Source organism: Lycium barbarum, chromosome 6 (genome assembly GCF_019175385.1).
Source record: "Lycium barbarum isolate Lr01 chromosome 6, ASM1917538v2, whole genome shotgun sequence".
In the NCBI taxonomy this organism is placed as follows: domain Eukaryota; kingdom Viridiplantae; phylum Streptophyta; class Magnoliopsida; order Solanales; family Solanaceae; genus Lycium; species Lycium barbarum.
In genome coordinates this window covers 119,425,390-119,444,659 of record NC_083342.1, presented here as the reverse complement: position 1 = coordinate 119,444,659, position 19,270 = coordinate 119,425,390, and the positions used below count along the sequence as shown (strand labels likewise).

General features: G+C 36.1%; 2 protein-coding genes across 6 annotated transcripts; both read right to left on the bottom strand.

Moving 5' to 3' along the window:
* Positions 1–197: 197 nt before the first annotated feature.
* Positions 198–6,827, bottom strand: LOC132645889 (serine--tRNA ligase). The gene is made up of 9 exons (XM_060363143.1): positions 6,593–6,827; positions 6,308–6,378; positions 5,042–5,203; positions 4,856–4,961; positions 2,694–2,887; positions 2,192–2,295; positions 1,925–2,108; positions 944–1,123; positions 198–744 (listed from the first exon to the last, which is right to left on the bottom strand). The coding sequence occupies exons 1-9, from the start codon at positions 6,723–6,725 to the stop codon at positions 535–537; spliced, it is 1,344 nt and encodes a 447-aa protein (XP_060219126.1). The 5' UTR covers positions 6,726–6,827; the 3' UTR covers positions 198–534.
* A 1,026-nt stretch (positions 6,828–7,853) lies between these two features.
* LOC132645888 (uncharacterized) lies at positions 7,854–18,967 on the bottom strand. 5 transcript variants are annotated; one of them, XM_060363139.1, is made up of 10 exons: positions 17,506–18,958; positions 16,398–16,632; positions 16,180–16,304; positions 16,025–16,093; positions 14,597–15,094; positions 14,417–14,485; positions 13,208–13,366; positions 9,817–10,033; positions 9,327–9,662; positions 7,854–8,612 (listed from the first exon to the last, which is right to left on the bottom strand). In XM_060363139.1, the coding sequence occupies exons 1-10, from the start codon at positions 18,778–18,780 to the stop codon at positions 8,497–8,499; spliced, it is 3,099 nt and encodes a 1,032-aa protein (XP_060219122.1). In that variant the 5' UTR covers positions 18,781–18,958; the 3' UTR covers positions 7,854–8,496. The 5 variants fall into 5 exon arrangements, with proteins under 5 accessions (XP_060219122.1, XP_060219121.1, XP_060219120.1 ...); XM_060363138.1 differs by having other exon boundaries at positions 16,180–16,310; positions 17,506–18,957; XM_060363137.1 differs by having other exon boundaries at positions 16,180–16,632.
* Between the last annotated feature and the right edge of the window lie 303 nt (positions 18,968–19,270).

The following is a 19,270-nucleotide window of genomic DNA, read 5'->3' as shown; positions in this document are numbered from 1 at the left end:
TATATGCATTCACTTGAACAATTTACAGAATTAAGATGTTTTACAAGTTAAAGCCATTTTCCGTGAACAAGTCACAATCTTATGAATTAACTTGAGAGAAAATGAACAAGCACCCACTACGGTCATTCCACCATAATTGGTAAAATAGTAAGCTCTCTCATACTACTACCCAGTCCACTACTGTAAAATCCACAGGCTCAAAAAACCATTATTCACGATTCCATATCACACCAAAATGAAGTTAAAAAAAGTGTGAATATAATCTTGCAATTAACATCTCCCAGTACAGAAATAGGAGTTCGAAAACAATCTATCAACTTAAACCAATAATGGCATTAAATGGGAGATAGCAATCTGCATTTCTATGTCTTCTAATTCGCTTGTTACACTTCCAAAATTCAAAAATTAGTTGCCCTTGTCTTCTTTCCCTTGTTCCTCCTCGGGCTCCTTGTAAGGAGGGTCCAAGTTCAAGAGAATACATGCTTCAGCTCTTTTCACAATGGAAGTTTTAAGTGTATAAGATTGGAAAGATTATCATGCCTTTGACTTCTTTCCTTTAGCTTCTTTTGCTGGAGGGGCCTGGAAAGGAATGAATGCCTTCCCGCCCATATATGGCCGTAAAACTTCAGGAATCTCAACCCCATCATCCCTCTGGTAATTCTCAAGTATACAACACATAGTCCTCTCTGTCGCTGTAAGGGTGGAGTTCAATAAATGCACGTACTGCTTCGCTTGCTCATTACCCTAAGAAAACAATTATGTTAGTCTAGAATGGACCAAAATATCTAAAAAGTTAGAAACTGAAGCTGAATTGCACTGATCACTAACACACTGAATGAATACCAGTGGAAGACAATAAATCAACAATTATGGGCTCAATATTCCAATAGAGATTTCTTCTTTTGCAGACATACATGTCGAATGAAGGGGCAGATCACAATACCTTTTTCTGTCCAAACCGAATTTCCAATTTCCTCGACTGATAGTCTGTGCAATTTGAGCAGGACACAAGCTCTCTATAAGTCGATGATGCAGGGTACCATCCTTCCAGATCATACTTCTTTGCTGCTGCATCATTCAGTGCGCCAGAAACAATAGCCACAATTTGGTAAGGAAGCTTTAGCTGCAAAAAAGAAAGAGCTATGTTTAGATTTCGTTGCACCCAGGGTATGTCAATCCAAGTTTGGGATTAGTCTAATAATAGATAATGTGACTAAACAATAGTAAAAGCGTATGATTATCTAATATTTAAAGATACAGTGAAGCAGAATGCATTCCTGAGCAGCAGAAGCTATTTCAGACTAAATGTTTTCGTTCAGATAGTGGTCCCAGAAATCTCAAAGATATAAGAGTTCTTTCGGATACGTAAATTTCAAAATTATGAAACTTACCAACCATCTCGATTAAGGCAGATTCTGGTACTATAGTACAGATATTCCAAAAGAACTTCATTCTACAATTGCCGGATCAATTTGCAACTCAATTATTCATTACCACTATATCATTAAGGACAAAGTTGCAGAATTTAACAGAATAAGTCGCTTAAACAAAAACTTCGATGTCAAAGTAGTTTAATGCAGAATACTATATATATAAAGATTCTTTCAAGAAAAGAACTCCTAATGGGCTAAATATGATAATTGATCGGTTTGTATGTTCACAGAGGTGCAAACCCAGACAAAATAACATTCTGAGAAATTGATGTATGTTAGTCTCAAGGATTGTAGCATAATTATGGAAGGTAGTGCTGCAGCAACCGAGTAACAGGTACATTCCTACCCAGTAAATGATTGAGGGACTTTGGCGACTCATTGAGCTAGAAAATATAAATAGATCTTTGTCCTATCAACATTGCTTAAGCAGCTTAAAAGATACTTCTAAGAGAAGGTATATCCCAGAAAATGGAAAAGAAAACCAGACCTACCTGCTGAAAGAATTCCTCTGAGTTTTTAATCATCTCCTCATGCATGTCCCAGGAGTCATTGCCATTTGGACTGGTCAAACAGAACTGTTCCACTTTCTCAAACTGGTGGACTCTAAAAATTCCAAGTGTGTCGCGGCCATGAGAACCAGCTTCTTTGCGAAAGCAAGACGAATATCCAGCATACCTGGTGGATGGCAAAGATGTTAGTCCATAGAAACCAACTGGCAATAGAGGACATACTGTTGGTGCCAGGTTGTATTGCAATACCTTAATGGAAGCTGTGAAGGATGAATCCAGTCATCCAAATGATAAGCACACAGAGGTTGTTCAGCAGTGGCAATCAGATATTTGTCATCTCCTTCACCAGTGACCTATCAAAACATAAGATAGGTGAGGTATGTCTTGCCAACAATAATTTCAAACTGGAAAGCATGAAATACCTGTCATCTTGAAAGAAAAACATCAGGAATGTAGAGTTAGTGTTCCCTAAAATCATCGTTCTATCTCGATGTACATACTTTTGGGACTCTCTTGTCCATTTAATGAAATATCTTTTATCTTTTTAAAAATACAGAGTTACTGTCACTAATGAACACTAAACTGGAGATTTTTCATTCTGACACAACTGAAAAGATCCTCCGAGATAAACTGACACTGTTTTCAAAGGCCTTCTGCTGCAGTTACAGCAAACTAATTTATGGAATGAACTGCACTATGAGTGTCTATTAACTCCATTCAGCTCCATGTACCAAAATATAGAAGAGATTACCTTGTAAAGCTCTTCGTCAAACTGAGCTAACTGAGCACACTTTGCCATAATATCTTTCCTCATGAAGAACGGAGTCTGCAATGGAGTATATCCCCTATTCTCCAAGAAATCAAGAGCAAAATTAATCAGCGCTTGATTAAGACGTACACCAGCCCCTTTCAGATAGTAACCTCTTCCTCCAGCAACATTTGCACCTATATATTTCAGATATCTTTGTATTACTTGCAAGTCATATACCAATGAGCAGAAGAATAGGAATTGAACAACAAAATTTTCGGAAAGGAAAAGGGTAAGAAGAACAATTTATCCTGAATATAGCGGGTTGACAGATAAAGTAACGGATGGAATAACAATTCCAAAGCACAAAATAAGACCGTGCAGTAGGGGTGTACATGGACCGGGTTGGTTCGGGTTTTTCAAATACCAAACCTAACCAATTATGTCGGGTTTTAAATTTACAAACCAAATCAAACTAAAAAAAGTCGGGTTTTTCAACTTTGGTTTTTCTCAGGTTTTTCAGTTTTCTTGGGCTTTTCCCGGTAAAGTCTTCATACAAATCATATAACTTGTGCTTCAAATATTTCTTTGGTCCTACTAAGATGCAACTATCTAATTAAGGTGTTTCTTAAGAACATAACACAAAATGTGAGATGAATAATAACACTGTACTAAAATATTCAACAAAATATATAATCAAATCGCCAAACCAAATGAAAATGATCAAAATCTAAAGGTACTATGTCATGTTAAAATAAGGGCGGCTAATAAGTATTAATTACGACTAAATATTAAAGAAAAACTAAATCAAATTATGTATTTTACACTGTCGAAACCAATCAAACTAAGAATAGATATCCAACATTATTGTTATTCCTAGCATTAGAATGGAATTTCTTTTGTTATCATTAGTGTGGATTTAGTTTTGATTTGAACTTTATTTGAGTTACTAACATCTATGGGCTATAGAAGTTATTGTACCATTCAAAATTCTAAGTCCAAGCTTGAAATAATATGTGAAATGACACAAACTATGAAAAAAATAATTAAAAAAAAAATTATAAGTTACATTACAAATAAATGTTTTATGTATAAAATATTTTTTAAAAGTGTATTCATGTAACGTCGTGTACACTCTACCCTCCCCAGACCCCACGATGTGGGATTTCACTGGGTTGTTGTTGTTGTTGTATTCGTGTAACGTCGGTTTGGTTTGATTTGGTTCGGTTTGACTTTTTTAGTTAAAGCCAAACCAAACGGTTTTTATTTTCAATACCAAGCCAAGCCAAGCCAAACCACTAGTTGGGTTTTTTTCTCAGTTTGACTCGGATTGTCGGTTTGGTGCGGTTTGTCGGTTTTCTTTGTACACCCCCACCGTGCAGTATGCAATCGAAGAATGGGGAAAGGCAGAATGAAAAAGGGAGACTCAGGCAGAGCAGCTCAGCAGTCGATATCGTGCTCAAATAAGCAGACAACCAAGGACTTTTTATAAGCTTTTTTTTTTTTGTTTTTGTTTTTTGAGATGGTGACTTTTTATAAGCTTATTTGATAATGAATACATGAAAAACTCTCTAACAAGTCTTTAAGCAAGCTGTCCTGTTTTCTAACACCCACATATTTTGCCTTGGTAATGATTTTTTGCAGGCAGATTCAGCATCATTTATTCCAGGCTTGTATTGGCAAGGAGGAGTGTTTGGGGAAATGGAAATAAAAATTCTACAGAAAGTGAGAGCAAGGATGTTGCGAATATTTAATAATGGGAATGTGGACATGTAAAGCGTAGCTAGTACCTAATAAGCAATTTACCGTTGAGAATCCTTAATATCGACAAATTTTACTTCTCAAACTACCTGGTTTCCTCTTTCAGTATTCCCCTAAAGGTATGCACTTCAGTAGTTTGTTAAGAAAACAAAGCAATATGTAGCATTTAGTTTTCAGTATCAAGAATATTCTCCAAGGTAATAGGATAACTCCTACTAGCATAGTAGCATGTGCTACCTATTGAGTCTATAATGTGGATTACCTGGCGAGGAATTACCCAATGCTACCTAGTCCAGGGAAATTTCCAAGTCATCCAAAATAGCATGCAGAAAGCACAATCCATAGAGCAAATGCACTTAATAAATGCAAGATGCCTAGTCCCATAAGCTCAATATAGCACTTACCCTTTGTTATGTCTGCAATTCCAAGAGCTTCAACGAGATCAACATGATTTTTAAGACCCTTCTCAGTCCGCTTCTCTCCCCATGAACGAACTATAGCATTATTTGCCTACAAAATAATCTTTGGTTAAAAGAGAAGTTTATTTTAAGCTCGTTTATGTCACTAAAACGGCAAACAAATCAACATACCTCATCATTACTAACTGGCACTGAGTCGTGCACAAGGTTACCAATGATTTCCAGCTTTGAATACAGAGCTGCTCGAGCCTCTTGTACTTCTGCCTCTTTCTTTGCAGTTAGTTGCTTGTTCTCTGCAGTGTCCTTAATTTTTTCACTTGCATCCTCACCAGACTTTACCAGAGGAAAAGAACATGATTCAGTTTCAACTCCAACATTGGACTTGAGAAAAACATGCATGCTTGGTAATAAACAAAAGCAAACCAAACCAGTTGCCAATGAAAGAGGTAGAATTAATTTTAGCTGCTCAAGAATAAAGAACCAAAAAAGTGTTGATGCATGGTTGCTTGATAGGGTGACAATAGATAGGAGTACTTTTTTTAATAAGGTAAAGGGTGATAATCTATTGTCGGGAACATTCACTATGTATAAATATATTCAAGAATAACATCAGAATTTCCTCCCAAATAACATTATTGCCACTGCCAAATAGCTACAGCAATATAAATCTTTAATTGCACTGTATGCAAGAACACAACTACTGTGCCTAAATCCCAAACTAGTCAGGTTGGATATGTCCATTAGCTCTATTCAAACCATTTATTCCAATATTAGCAGTCCACCTATTTGAATTTCGCGAAGCAATAAGTCCTAATAAAGGAGGAGACTTGTGGTTGATAGACCGCATAAAAATAGTCACAACATAATGAAGATCATTGTAATATCAACTCCTATTCCTCCCCCAACATGAGGGGTGTTCTATTTCTCAAAAGAAGGAAAACAATTCTGCTTCTGACTAGGGAGCCTAAACCAAATCTCTTACTTCTTGAGTACGGAAATTAAGTTATTATCATACATAATTCTTTTTATAACAATAAAGAAGGTTCACAAAAATTGGCTTTTACTTTCAGACAATAACATTAGAGAAGGACCAAGCGCAACATTGGACCAGGAATCAACATATAAATATTCAACAGACTTACATAATACATATTATTCCCCACCACCTAATCATCTATGGCTTTCAGAGTTGCCTAACCGATACAGTGAAAAGCATGTTTACACTTGCAAGCGATCAATTTCTAGATTCTCCTTCAAATCAGGTCCAAAATACATGATGTAATAAAATATAATCATCACGAGACACGCTAGACAGACATACGTCAGGTTGGTAGATATGCTGAACTTGTGAGCTCTTATTACAAGACACCAAAAGATGTGAAAAGACAAGAAAGAATAGAAGAGATGAATTCAACAACTAAATAGAACACTACTCACAATTTTGAGCCTAGCAACTTCTTTGTTGATCTTGTTGAAATCTTTCCTCAAGTTATCAAGCTCAAACTGGCCTGAAATATACATAAACTTCATCAAAATCACGCCTTTAATTTCCTCCGCCAACATTATCAATCTTTAATACTCATAAATTTCATCAAAGCATTACCGCATTTGCTAATATTGTCATTAATCTTTAGTACTATATATTTCTCCGGGTAAACCAACCTAACAGACGTCATAGAGATAAAACAAACTCCAAATTAAACACAGAGAGAGATGAATTACGCTGACGCCATTCTTTGTCGAGTAGAATGACCTGATCGACGAGAGCGACGTCAGCAAAACGACGACGTTGAGATTCACGGATAATTTCGGGGTTGTGTCCCTTGTCTTCTCTGAACAGATTTATATCCAACATTTTCTCTGCAACTTCCACAAACCAAATCAAATGTCCGTAAAAGAAAAGTGAAGAGATAGCAAAAGTAAACGAGATTTGTATGCGACGGCGTAGGGTTTATGCTAAGGGTAAGGGCTTGTTTGGTTGCACCGATTATTAAGTGCGCCAATATCAAATTTTAATTTTTAAATTTATTCTGAGGGCTTCTTGATTTTAAGTCATTTAAATATTGAATTCTAAATTACTAATAATTTGTACATATTCAACGTATTCATTAATTAAGATAAATTTCTACTAAGTTCAGTCAAACTCAAAAATTAACTTTAGCTCTGCTCCTGAGTGGAGAGTATTAGTTAAAACTAAATTCCTCTAATCTGTTGAATTTGTCATAAAACTGTCTTATTTTCATCTGTTAGATCTTAAATGTCATTAAGGTTCATCTTTTGACTTAAAAATGCTTGAGCGTTGACTAGTTGATTACGTGGGACTTTATAAAAAAGAATACGTGGCATTGTGCGACTAGTCCAAATGTTTATCCAATGTGAATTAAATTACCGAATTTGATCCGACCCACCTACGTAATTAAACTGAAATTTTAACTACTAATCTCCCGCCCCAATTAATTTCTTCTTCCTCACATATTCCTTTATTTTTGCCTAAATGTGGTCTTTTTTCAAATGTGTACCAACATTACTTTAGCATTTTCTTATGTTGGAATGGAATTTCTATATTATGAGGGTACGCTTGAAAGTACAAATTTACAGTCACTTTAGCCCTTTTTCTCTCGGTATCCAAACACACGAAAACAATTTTTATTTAACAACCTCGTAAATAAGGCTCAGCAGCTTTGGGAAAGTGAAGATGCATTTGAATTCCAAATAGGACGTTGCATTAGTTGACCAAGTCAATTTGATATCCTCAGGCCAAATATGCTGAAAGTAGACTCATATTTAAGTTTTACTCAACCTTAAAGTTCAATTAACTCAGTTAAACTATGGCTTAAGCAAAGCCTCGAGTAGTTTGCTTTGGAGGAGAATACAACATTTACTTTAAAATGTTCACTCCTTGACATACCTCTCAAAGGAGATTCAAACCTTACATCTTTCAATTAAAAAGCCAACAAATACGACTAAGTCCTGCAGGACAGTATTTAACATTTTACACTTCTCAATTAACCATTGAAGACCAGAAATTAACAAAATAGGCACTACAAAGAATCGATATCTGTGTTCAATTTCCTGACAACCCTACTTCTATCTTTATGGATGTAACATAAAATGATTTCACCAATACTTACAACTTATACACAAGCAACTTAATGGTACACTGTGACGAAGTCACATACCTTCTTCCTCCCCCTCTCCCCCCCCCCCCCCCCCCCCTTTTATTGGGGAAAAGAAAGGAAAAACCGGGATGACCTATTGGGGAAAAGAAAAGAAACGATGACCTACTGATACAATGCTTTTACTACGTATCTTGCAAGGAAAGACTGCCGAACAAAAATCAAGTAATCTTTATCTCACACCATCTCTCTACTTCCGTCTGTAAAGTACCTCACGGCGTGCCTCTGCAATCAGTATCTTGATGTTCAGATCTTCGTTTTTTTTTTGTCTCAAAGCATACTTTTGTGCGCACAAAACTCTGCCAAATAATTCAAAGGCCAGAGCCCTGGAGAGCAAAGTATCTTAACTCCGGCGTCTGCAGAGCAATCTTCAGTTGACATGATACTAATCCAAGTTCCTTATCTTAGATTTGACACTTCGCAAATTTGATATCAACGTTTGCTATTTTGTCACCATCCATTGATTAATTGTGGCAACTCTGGAGGATCACTGCTTATAAGATTTGCCCATAGATTTGCAAGTGTGAGGAAGTAATGCTCTCCATTCCAGTCTATAAGTTCCATCCCTGATTTTAGAATTGCAAGGGTAAATAATGTAAAGTGAAATTAGCATACTCGCGATAATTAATACACAGTGAGTGGAGGTTGATTCCCAAGGAAGTAACAGAATCAAGCAGTTCAATGAGTTTTACTTTAATCTACACATGCCATCATAGTCACGACAAAAGAACAGTTAACAACAAAGTCTTGCACAAGTTTCAGCATAGGACCTACATCGAATTCTTCAATCAGATAAACTCACTATAATTGTTTGTGAGATTTCCCAAATTTTGTTTCTTTCACTGTTTGTTTATTTGTTTATTCTTTTTGATGAGTAAGATTTCATTGTTTGCTCCAAGTGCGTGCCAAAATGTGCATTTTGGTTTCCTTATAATTGCTGGGTGTCCAAAAAGTTGGCAAAAATACTCTTTCAAGGCTCTTCCAGTTAAATAGAGGAAATATGCACAATCTATAGATTCACAGATAATGCCTCTAAACACAAAATTTCATGGGTAAAGCAGACTTACTGCTGAATGCACCACTTGGCTGTGATTAGCTATTCATTTTTTCCGAAAAATTCCTTTTTTTTTTTTTAAGTTTCAATATCCGGTTATGAATCTCCAACTGTAGGAACCACTACATGGTCATGACTAACTCTGTGGCTCCTACTACTAACAATTGTTTTGTCACAAGAACAGTTGGAAGCGTAATGACTCTGGAAACTTGTAGAATTTGTATACCTGGTAGTACTTCTAAAGTTAGAAGCGAAAGCCTACACACTTCTTTCTGAGCATAGAGATGTTTTTGAAGGCTAAGTGCATCAAGACCATGAATTAACTTGATAGAGTCCAGCAATGAAGCAACAGAACTCCCATCTCCGGAAGAAGCAGAGTCTAACATACTCAACAGAGCTTCTCCAAGATCCGAAGAGGACCATATAGCGTGACATTCGTCTAGCATGGAATAAATACTTGTACCCTGAGCAGAATTCAACCAAGGTTTGCATAGTTTCACAGATGCTTCAAGCACTACAGTAACCCTATAGATCTCACCCAGGGCCCGGAGGAATGCCCTTCCTGCATTTATGATATTGGTCACAACAAGAAACTGGAACTAAAAAATAGAATCTTTCCTACCAAACAATTTCAAGGAATTCCCTACTTTGGGAATATAAAATTTTCACTGCACCATTTTTCCAGGGCCATGTACAATAAGATACAGAAAATGTACCTCTCGGGTGAGATAACATATGACTCTGAGCATTCATTTCCAATATCTTCTTCCAGATACACGAGCCATGTTGCAACTCTTGCACACAAACAGAGACCATTTTATACCATACTGAAACATAAATTGATTGCTCCTCCAAAGATCCTGATCTCAAAATTTTTAGCATCATTGTAGCATGTCTTAAAAGATCCACTGTCGTTTCCAAATCAGTTTCCACCTATACCAGAGAATAACATGTAAGTACCATAAACCAAAGCTTGTTGTACACATGAATATGCAACCACAACATCAAAAAGGATGCTTAAGTTCATTGGATTTTTTGATAAGGTAAGTTCATTGGATTTTTTTTGATGACATGGGAACCCGCAGCCGCTACCTTTCGGGTGCGCACAGGGTAAACCCAGCTTCTGTGCAATAGCTTGCAAACCACACAGTAGCTCATTGGATTTTATACAGAACATTATTATTTGCTTAATGGATTTGATAAAAAAGTTTCAGTACCAATTCGAAACCCAAAAGAGCCATATAACATTTTATGAAAATAAAACCTTTTAACGACTATAAACTCGAGAATTTATGTACATGCCCAAAAAGGGTACAGTATCTAATTCGGATTAAGGAAAATTTAGGGAAACAAGGAAGAAAATTCAAAAGGAAAATTTGTGATACCATAATGGATAATGAAATTGGAATTGCAGAAATTTTCCTTGTATTTCTTTCTGTGCACTGTACATGTATATATACAAAAATAAAGAATATTCCCTACCTTCGTATTCGTGCACTTGTAATATTTCTACTAGCTATCCTACAATTAATCAAAACAACTTTGTAAAAGAAAAGAACAAAGATACACATGGCATTTGGAAGCTACTAGAATTATTTCCTTTTGTTGTATAGATGTATGGTTGAGATTGAAAGTTGTAAGAATTGAAACAATGAGACTGATTTGGGAAATTTTCTGTGTGTTTATTCATTTCTAATTACATCTCTTTATATCAATTACAAAGGGTCTACTATGCAAATATGTAAGGACAGAAAATAATTACCTATACAATTGTAGCAAACTCTAACTAAATTCTAGAAGATTCCAAAGAATACTATGTACACAAAATATCTTCAAGTTGGGTCATTTGTCGAAACTGAGGCCCACATCATATTCAGTCACACTTAGGCCCATATCTTGCAAATGACCCGATGCCTTTTATCTGTTCGACAAAACCTATGTTGAAACCTAAGACTTTGTCTTTCTTCAAGACAGCCGACATGGTGTCTTCTTCTTTGTATGAGTTTTAATGGAGGAGTTCGTCGATTTCTTCTCGTCAACAAAAGTTGACATAAACTCATCAACGGTGGAGATCATTTGTGATGCTTGGGATAAGAGACTTCATCGAATTCGATGTTGAACTGGTTTCATCTGTGCAAACCATTTCTTTCTTCATTTCATTGTTGTGTTGATCTGTGAAATGGGAATTCACAGTCCCAACAAACCACTCCCCTGAGAACCCATCGACCCCTGTGATAACGGCAATGAATTCCCACTAAAACCTGACCATTTTCTTCACGACACTCATCCAAATCAACCTTTTCCTTCACCAATCTAACATTCTGTAGTTACTCCATTCTCTTTCTTTTAGCCTCCAAACGCCTTAAGGTTTGTAACTCCTTCCTTTTTCTGCACTCCTCTTCAGCTTAAACGGGCAACAAACACGTCCTCGATATAGGACCGTTCAAGGATGAAGATGATATAGAGCTGCGTTTGGGTCTTTCATTGAACAGCCATTTGGTGTGGACCCACAAAGGGATAAAAGACTCAAACGTTCTTCTTCAATTACAAACTTTGTGTACACTGGTGGGGATGATAGTAATGGTCGTTTGTTTCCTGGTTGTTCATACACAAACAACCATTACTGTCATCCCCACCAGTGTACACAAAGTTTGTAATTGAAGAAGAATGTTTGAGTCTTTTATCCCTTTGTGGGTCCACACCAAAATGGCCGTTCAATGAAAGATCCAAACTCAGCTCTATATCATCTTCATCCTTGAACGGTCCTATATCAAGGACGTGTTCGAGGATTGCAGAAAAAGGAAGAAGTAATAAACCTTAAGGCGTTTGGAGGCGAAAAGGAAGAGAATGGAGAAATTACAGAATGTTAAGAGTGGTGAATGAAAAGGTTGATTTGGACGAGCGTCGTGAAGAAAATGGTCAGGTTTTAGTGGGAAATAATAATAATGGGAATTCATTGCCGTTATCACAGGGGTCGATGTGTTCTCGGGGGAGTGGTTTGTTGGGAATATGAATTCCCATTTCACAGATCAACACAACAATGAAATGAATAAGAAAGAAATGATAGAAATGGTTTGCACAGATGAAACCAGTTCAACATCGGCTTCATCGAACTCGATGAAGTCTCTTATCCCAAGCATCACAAAAGATCTCCACCGTTGATGAGTTTATGTCAACTTTCAATCTCAACCGTACATCTATACCACAAAAGGAAATGATTCTAGTAGCTTCCAAATGCCATGTATATAGGACAGCTATTTTTGTTATTTTCTATGTTCTTTTCTTTTACAAAGTTGCTTTGATTAATTGTAGGATAGCTAGTAGAAATATTACAAGTTTATGAATAGGAAGGTAGGGAATATTCTTTATTTTTGTATCAATACATGTACAGTGCACGGAAAGAAATACAAGGAAAATTTCTGCAATTCCAATTTCATTTTCCATTATGTATCACATTCAAGGTATGACAAATTTTCCCTTTTGAATTTTCTCCCTTGTGTCCCTAAACTTTCTTCATTCCGAATTAAATACAGCACCCTTTTTGGGCATGTATATAAATTCTCGAGTTTATAGTCGTTAAAGGTTTTATTTTCTTATTATGTTATTTTTTTTGAGAAGGCTTTTCTTTTTATGTTATAAAAAATTGTAATTTAGAAAACTTTAAGACTCTTTTCTTTTTACATGGAAAAAACCTTCAAGATTCTGTTACTCCCTCTGTCCCATTTCGAGATACTCTTTCCTTTTTAGCCTGTCTCGAAAAGAATGACACCTTTCTATATTTAGAAACAATTTAACTTTACACTTCCAATTTTACCATTAGTGAGATGATTTATAGCCACAAAAATGTCAACGGATTACTTCATACCACAAGTTTCAAAAGTCAGTCTTTCTTAAACACCACACATAGTCAAATACCATCACATAAAATGGGACGAAAGGAGAAATAAGTAACGTCATAATTACTTAAATGATTAATAAACTAAGAATTACATCTAAGCATATAGCAGTTAGAAAGTTAACTTTTTTGGAATGGGGGGAGGGGGTGGGAGAAGGCCATCAAACAAAAAGATTCCCTCTAAGCATTAGGAAATGGAGAAAATGACATACCAAGGATAGTCTCCTCGACAAGTGGTACTCTGATTCAAGTACTTGAAATTTTGATTCCTGCAAAATCTCAATAAATGCACCCATATTGTGAGATGAATGTCCTTCCAAGTGGTCACCTTTGCACAAAGCATTATCCTGGTCAAAATCCTTGCAAGCCTCCTATAAAATGATAAACAATCACATATCACGTCAAACTGAGAAAGATCATTTTACACATCACATTAAGGAAATAAAAGGAAAATGGCACATCCACACCTATGTACAAATTTTTTGTCTCAAAACTATTAGAAACAGAGAGCCACTGAAACCTAGTGAATCAAGGAGGCACATGAAAACATGAGATGGTGGTGAAAACAATTTCCAAAGGGACCTTAAACTACAATAATTTCTTGCATATTGAACAGCTCCACAAGCGGTATCAGCAGCCAGAAATTGAGTTCGCTGAAATGAAAAGCACCCCTTTTTTAGAAGATTTCTATCATCAGGTCTAGTAGACCTCAACTCCTTGAGGATAAAATTATGGATCTCAATAAAGCAGAGAATGAAGAAAAATAACTCAAAGAGGGAGAGAAGTCTGGAGAGCAGAAAACACTCTTCATTTCAAACGGGATGCATGTTTACTTTGGGCCCATGCTGTCCACTTTCCAAGATCGAATGCCTAGGGTCTAGTATTTTTATATTAGAAGCACACCATAATATGACTAATTTATTATTTACATTTTTTCTCCACCAACTGAGAAACCATCAACGGTAAACAAGGCAAATGAGATTTAAGCAATATAAACATCAACGTAACAATTAAACTGCGGCCAGAAAGAAGTAGCCTCAACTTAGCTAAATGAAGGGCAACTACTAATAGTTTGATAAAATATGAACCAACTTGCATGTGCAAGCAAGTGCACCCGCTCGCTAGGGATTGTATATGTCAGTTCCATTAAGTTACCATTACATCTAAAAAATACACTGTATATCGCATATAAATTCTAAAATACATCAACAGGAAACTTTCTGCGTTAATAATAGGAAGTTCCTTAATTGTAGTAACATGTTCTACATTTTCCCAAAACCTTGCTAGATCCTCGAGCATTGGCGGTAGGACTTCTACACTTCTCAAAGGTTGATAATCTCACAAATTGGAAGGCAGCAAAAATCCATGAGCAGATGTTCATCATATTCAGTAATATATGGATATAAATAAAGAACACAAACCTCAATTTCTTTATTAAGGGTCGAGATTTTTGCTTCCTCTACTGGAAGTCCATCAATGCTTTGAGCTCTCTGGAGGAATAGAATATAAACAAGTCAATGAACCATTACAAAAATTTAGCTGGTTCTTTGTATGTGGAATTACAGGCGAAAATTCAAAAAATATTAAGCAGCCACACAGACCTTAAAGTCATCGAGATGGCATTTAGCATGATAGCACAACTTATTCCTTAATTTAGAGTACAAATTCAAATAATCATCTAGATTGAGATTGGAAAAGCTTCTCTGTGGCGGATCCTCAAAAGTAAGAAGAGAAATATCATTATATATTCTCATTTCAGAAGAGCCGTCCTTAAACTCCCATTCACCATCATCCAATTCATCCTCACCATTCAGCAAATTTGAATTTGACACTGAATCTTGTGGACTGACACTAATGCTATTTGGCACTTGAGCAGAGCGAACAGGTGAGATATGTTCAGCTTGGCTATATAAGTTTGAAATGAGATCATTAATGGAAACGTTTGAATCTGGACTTCTGTCATTCTTCGAATAAGAAGCATTATGGGGGACAAAAATATCTTCAATATTAGAAGATCCATCGATCTCTAGCTCCTCTTCATCACCAAATATAGATAGGGGAAGAGCCCCTTTATGATTCTCTAACTTTGATTCCTTAACCTGGATAATAATCAAGAATAGGTAAGGAAAGGCTGGAAATAAGTAGCCAAAAACTAGACTTGCCTACGTTCAAAACATAAAGAAGAAAAGTTCTACCAATCTTGGTAGATGATGCAGTCCTCTAATCTAAACTTGACAATTCAAGAAAGATAAAGAAGCTGAATATAGTATATATATCTCATTTAGTTACATGTTCCTACCAATAAAAATAGATCAAACACTCATAAAAAAATAAAAAAGGAGAAAATAGCCCAACCATTATATAAACACACGCATCCCTAACCATGCCAAGAGTTTAGAGATTTATTATTAACCTTATAAAAAAAGATTTATTCTTATTGTATGAAAGGGAACATCGTTCTTGAAAAGAACAGAAAGGAATTCAAAGCTCCAAATGACCATATAATCTGGAAAAAGAATACTCTGCACAAATGCAGGCACCATGGTTGTGGGCATGAAAAAGACAAGTAACGAAGATTGAGATTTCATACCAAAATTTTAGCACATTGCTTGTACATTTAATGTAAAATAGAAATACTATTATTAATAGGGGCAAAGAACTCACGATACCCAAAATGATACGTGGAAAGAACAAACTATAACAAGGTCCAAGCATTAAGCTAAGTTGAAAAGGAACAAAATGAGAAGCAGTTGCAAAAGGAATAACCTGAATGCTGAACGAAGACTTATCTTTAACAATGTCCAAAATGTTGAGCAAAACGGAAAAGCAAAACATGGGAAGAAGAGCCAAAACAGACGAGTATATATTAAACACAAACTATCTTCAACAAAGTCCAGGTTGCTAACTAAACTTTAATAAAATATATGAAAATAAAAGGAGGACAAAGAGGAAGAAACAATTAATCTTTTTTCCAACAAAAAAGTAGAAATTTCTTAACAAAAGGGAGTGCCACTAAATCAACCATTTACCTGGTCTTTATCATCAGATTCAGAAGCTTGGAGTTCAGAATGAGCAACATCATTCAACTTCCATTCTTCCTGCAGAAAAAGATAAAAAGAAGAAAGGTCTGTAAAGGAAAAACTCCAATAGTAGCATATAATAAGAAAGATCAATAAGAAATTACCTCTAGTTTCAATCCAGAATCTGAAGCTGCCGTCGTAAATTCCCCAAAATCCTCATCGGATTCAGCACTTTCAACAACTGGGGCGTCCAGTACACCATTACTCTCTTTTTGCTCACCTCTACCATCTGATGCTGAAATATGTATGTTTTTAAATGCCATAGATGGTTTAATATCAAATCCAAATATATTGTCAGGGCGAACAACAGAAATTCCATTACATGTCGCAAATAGATCAATTGGTTGACTTGGCATGGCGAATAAATCAATAGAACTATTTAGACTATTGTCAAATCCAGAGGAATATGCCTGCATGTCACCCGCATGATGTGCCTTAGAATCAGATGTTGCCGATCCATTTGATGTTGCAAACAAGTCGACTGAGCCATTCAATCCATTGTGAAAATCGAAAGAGAAGGCATTAGTTTCATGATCTTTTTTTGCCTCTGATGTAGCCTTCACACAGAAGGAACAAGATTAGTGAAGAACCATAAACACCTTCATGCGTACAAACTAGCTAAAATAAGTTATGAAAAAGAACAAAAAAAGTAACCAACCAGGAAATTAATCAACTATTCCTCAATCTCAAACTAGACCGAGTCACATTATGAATCCTCTATGTGCACTCTTACTCAATTCGGTCACATTTCATCCAAACACTAAATAATTTGTCTTCAAAGGTAAATACGGAGTTCTCTTTCCCTATACAGTCTCTAACCAGAGGGGGGAAAAAGAACTCCTGACAGACACATGCCCAAGTGGTAACAAAAAAAGTAACCAAAATAACAAAAATGCATGAATGTGTGAATAGACAAAATAATTACCAAAAAGGTAACATGGAAAAGTGTACGACACAAAGCAAGCAGTACTGTAACTGCACTGACCGCCAAAAAAATTACATCTTGTTGTGCAGTAACTCGAGAATGCGGAACCTGAAAATAAACAATAACCGCCAGGAATTCCTATCCTACCGTCAAAAGTGATGCGGATGACCCCAATATCACATGTTCATAATATGAGCTTAAAATAGTGCAGAGAAGGTTTTTACACTGGTACACATAGAGGCGGAGGGGCGAAGGGCCAAGGGGTTCATCTGAACCCCCATTGGTGGAAAATTACACTGTTTATATATGGTTAAAATTATTTTTAATGTATATATATTAGACGTTGAACCCCTTTTAGCTGCTTTGTGTGTTTACTTTTTCATATTTTGAACGCCCTTGGTGAAAATACTGGCTCCGCCATTGAGTACACAACATAACTTCTTCTTTTTGATTTGTACTAGTGCACAACGTAACTATTATTGATCGTACAAAAGTCAAGCTTTACCTTAATGTTATCTCCAACTTCAGAAATTGAGTAAGCATCCTTGAACTCCCATCCATCCTCATCGTCATCATTGTCGTTGTGAGCATTATCCAAATTTTCAACAGCATTGAAGTTTGAGTTCAACCCACCAACACCGGCACTAGAAATCGACCTTTCAATAGCAGATCCAACTCCACCAAAATCGAAATCCCATCCACCAAAATTTGAACTTGATGCATTTGCAGAAGAACTAGAAACATCTGAATTAGGAACAATCGCGCCATTTTCAGTCTTGATCTGCTGAGCCTGAACATTCAAGTTTGTTAAACCATCAAGACTCAATGTTCTATTCAATCCAGTCTGATCGGACTTGGACCTATTAATATCCGCATTCCACACAGTGGCAGCTGAAGAACTTTCACCAATTCCCACATCTAGACTCGAAGTTCTTCTATTCAATCCACTCTGATTGGATTTAGACATATGGAAATCCGTGTCCCACACACCAAAACTTGAACTTGTCAAATTTTCTGAAGAACTCGAAACATTTAACTCAAAAACAAGCTCACTACTTTTGTTCTTGATCTGTAGACCTTGATCATTCAAACCTGTTAAAGCATCTACACTCAAAGTTCTATTCAATCCATTCATATTCGACTTCGACATATCAAAATCTTGATTCGACATAATAAAACTTGAACTTGATACATTAACAGAAGAACTCAAACTATTCGAATCCGAAAAAAGACCCGAAGATTGACCGTCACCATTCAAGCTTGCCAGGTAGTTCAAACTCTGCACTCTACTAACACAAGGAGAACCCGAATTCGGATCGAAACTCAATCCATTCGACTTTTTGGAATTCGAATTAACACTATCCAGACCTACCGTTTTATTGGAATTTGAAAATGACCCATTTTCAAATTTCACCTTCTGATCTTGATTGTATAAATTTGAGATACTGGAATCAAACCCATAACCTAAATTAGGATTAGATCCGTTTCTTATTTTAGCATTTGTATCTTTCTCTTTATCTTCTTCATCTTCACCGAATAATGATAGTGGAAGAGCTCCACAAGGTTTAACCCATCCACTTGTCTTCTTGGATTGTTCAGATTTGGAACCAAAAGGATCGAAGGGTTTGGATTGGGTGAGAGAGGGTGCAGTGGAAGGCTCAGATCCACTCGGATATTCAACGAAATCACCCCATTCATTATCATCTTCAATTGATTTGGTGTTGGTGGGAAATGATGCAAAGGTGAAATCGCCGAAGCTCTCATCGTCGTCCTCTGCCATAGCTGATTTGGACTACGAAGAGCGGCGCTGTTTTGCGGCGGTTTTGTGTCACCTTGTTCTCCCCTGTACGAGGAGGCTGTCGTGTTCCATTTAACCGCCCAAACTCCGCCTGGTTTTACTTACCCAGACTTTTTATAGAAATGACATATCAATGTTTTGGTAACAGCTAATAAAACTCATATTCCACTTGATCTCATAATCATATTATGTGAATAAGTATAGTATTTTTTTATCTAACATTATGGTTTCATATCTATATTATGTCATAAAAAATAAAATAATAAGAGTTAATTAACATGAGAGATATGGAGTAAGAAAATCACTTGTCCCATGCCATGACAAATTCTTGATAATTTTTCAGTGTTCAATTTAAATGTTTTGTAACTATAATTAGAAGAAAAAAAAATACAATTTGTCTCATTAGAAAGAAGTCGATCTATCTCATTACTATGCATCATTGGAATCAGTAATTTTTAATTACTTTTAGTTT

Coding starts and splice junctions, on each gene's coding strand:
- LOC132645889 (XM_060363143.1), bottom strand. CDS start 6,725: ATGTTGGATATAAATCTGTTCAGAGAAGACAAGGGACACAACCCCGAA. Junction 5,204..6,307: donor AAGTTGCTAGGCTCAAAATT/GTGAGTAGTGTT, acceptor CCTCTGGTAAAG/TCTGGTGAGGATGCAAGTGA. Junction 745..943: donor TTCGGTTTGGACAGAAAAAG/GTATTGTGATCT, acceptor TTGTTTTCTTAG/GGTAATGAGCAAGCGAAGCA.
- LOC132645888 (XM_060363137.1), bottom strand. CDS start 18,780: ATGGCAGAGGACGACGATGAGAGCTTCGGCGATTTCACCTTTGCATCA. Junction 15,095..16,024: donor AATCTGATGATAAAGACCAG/GTAAATGGTTGA, acceptor ATTATTATCCAG/GTTAAGGAATCAAAGTTAGA. Junction 13,367..14,416: donor CCCTTAATAAAGAAATTGAG/GTTTGTGTTCTT, acceptor ATCATTTTATAG/GAGGCTTGCAAGGATTTTGA.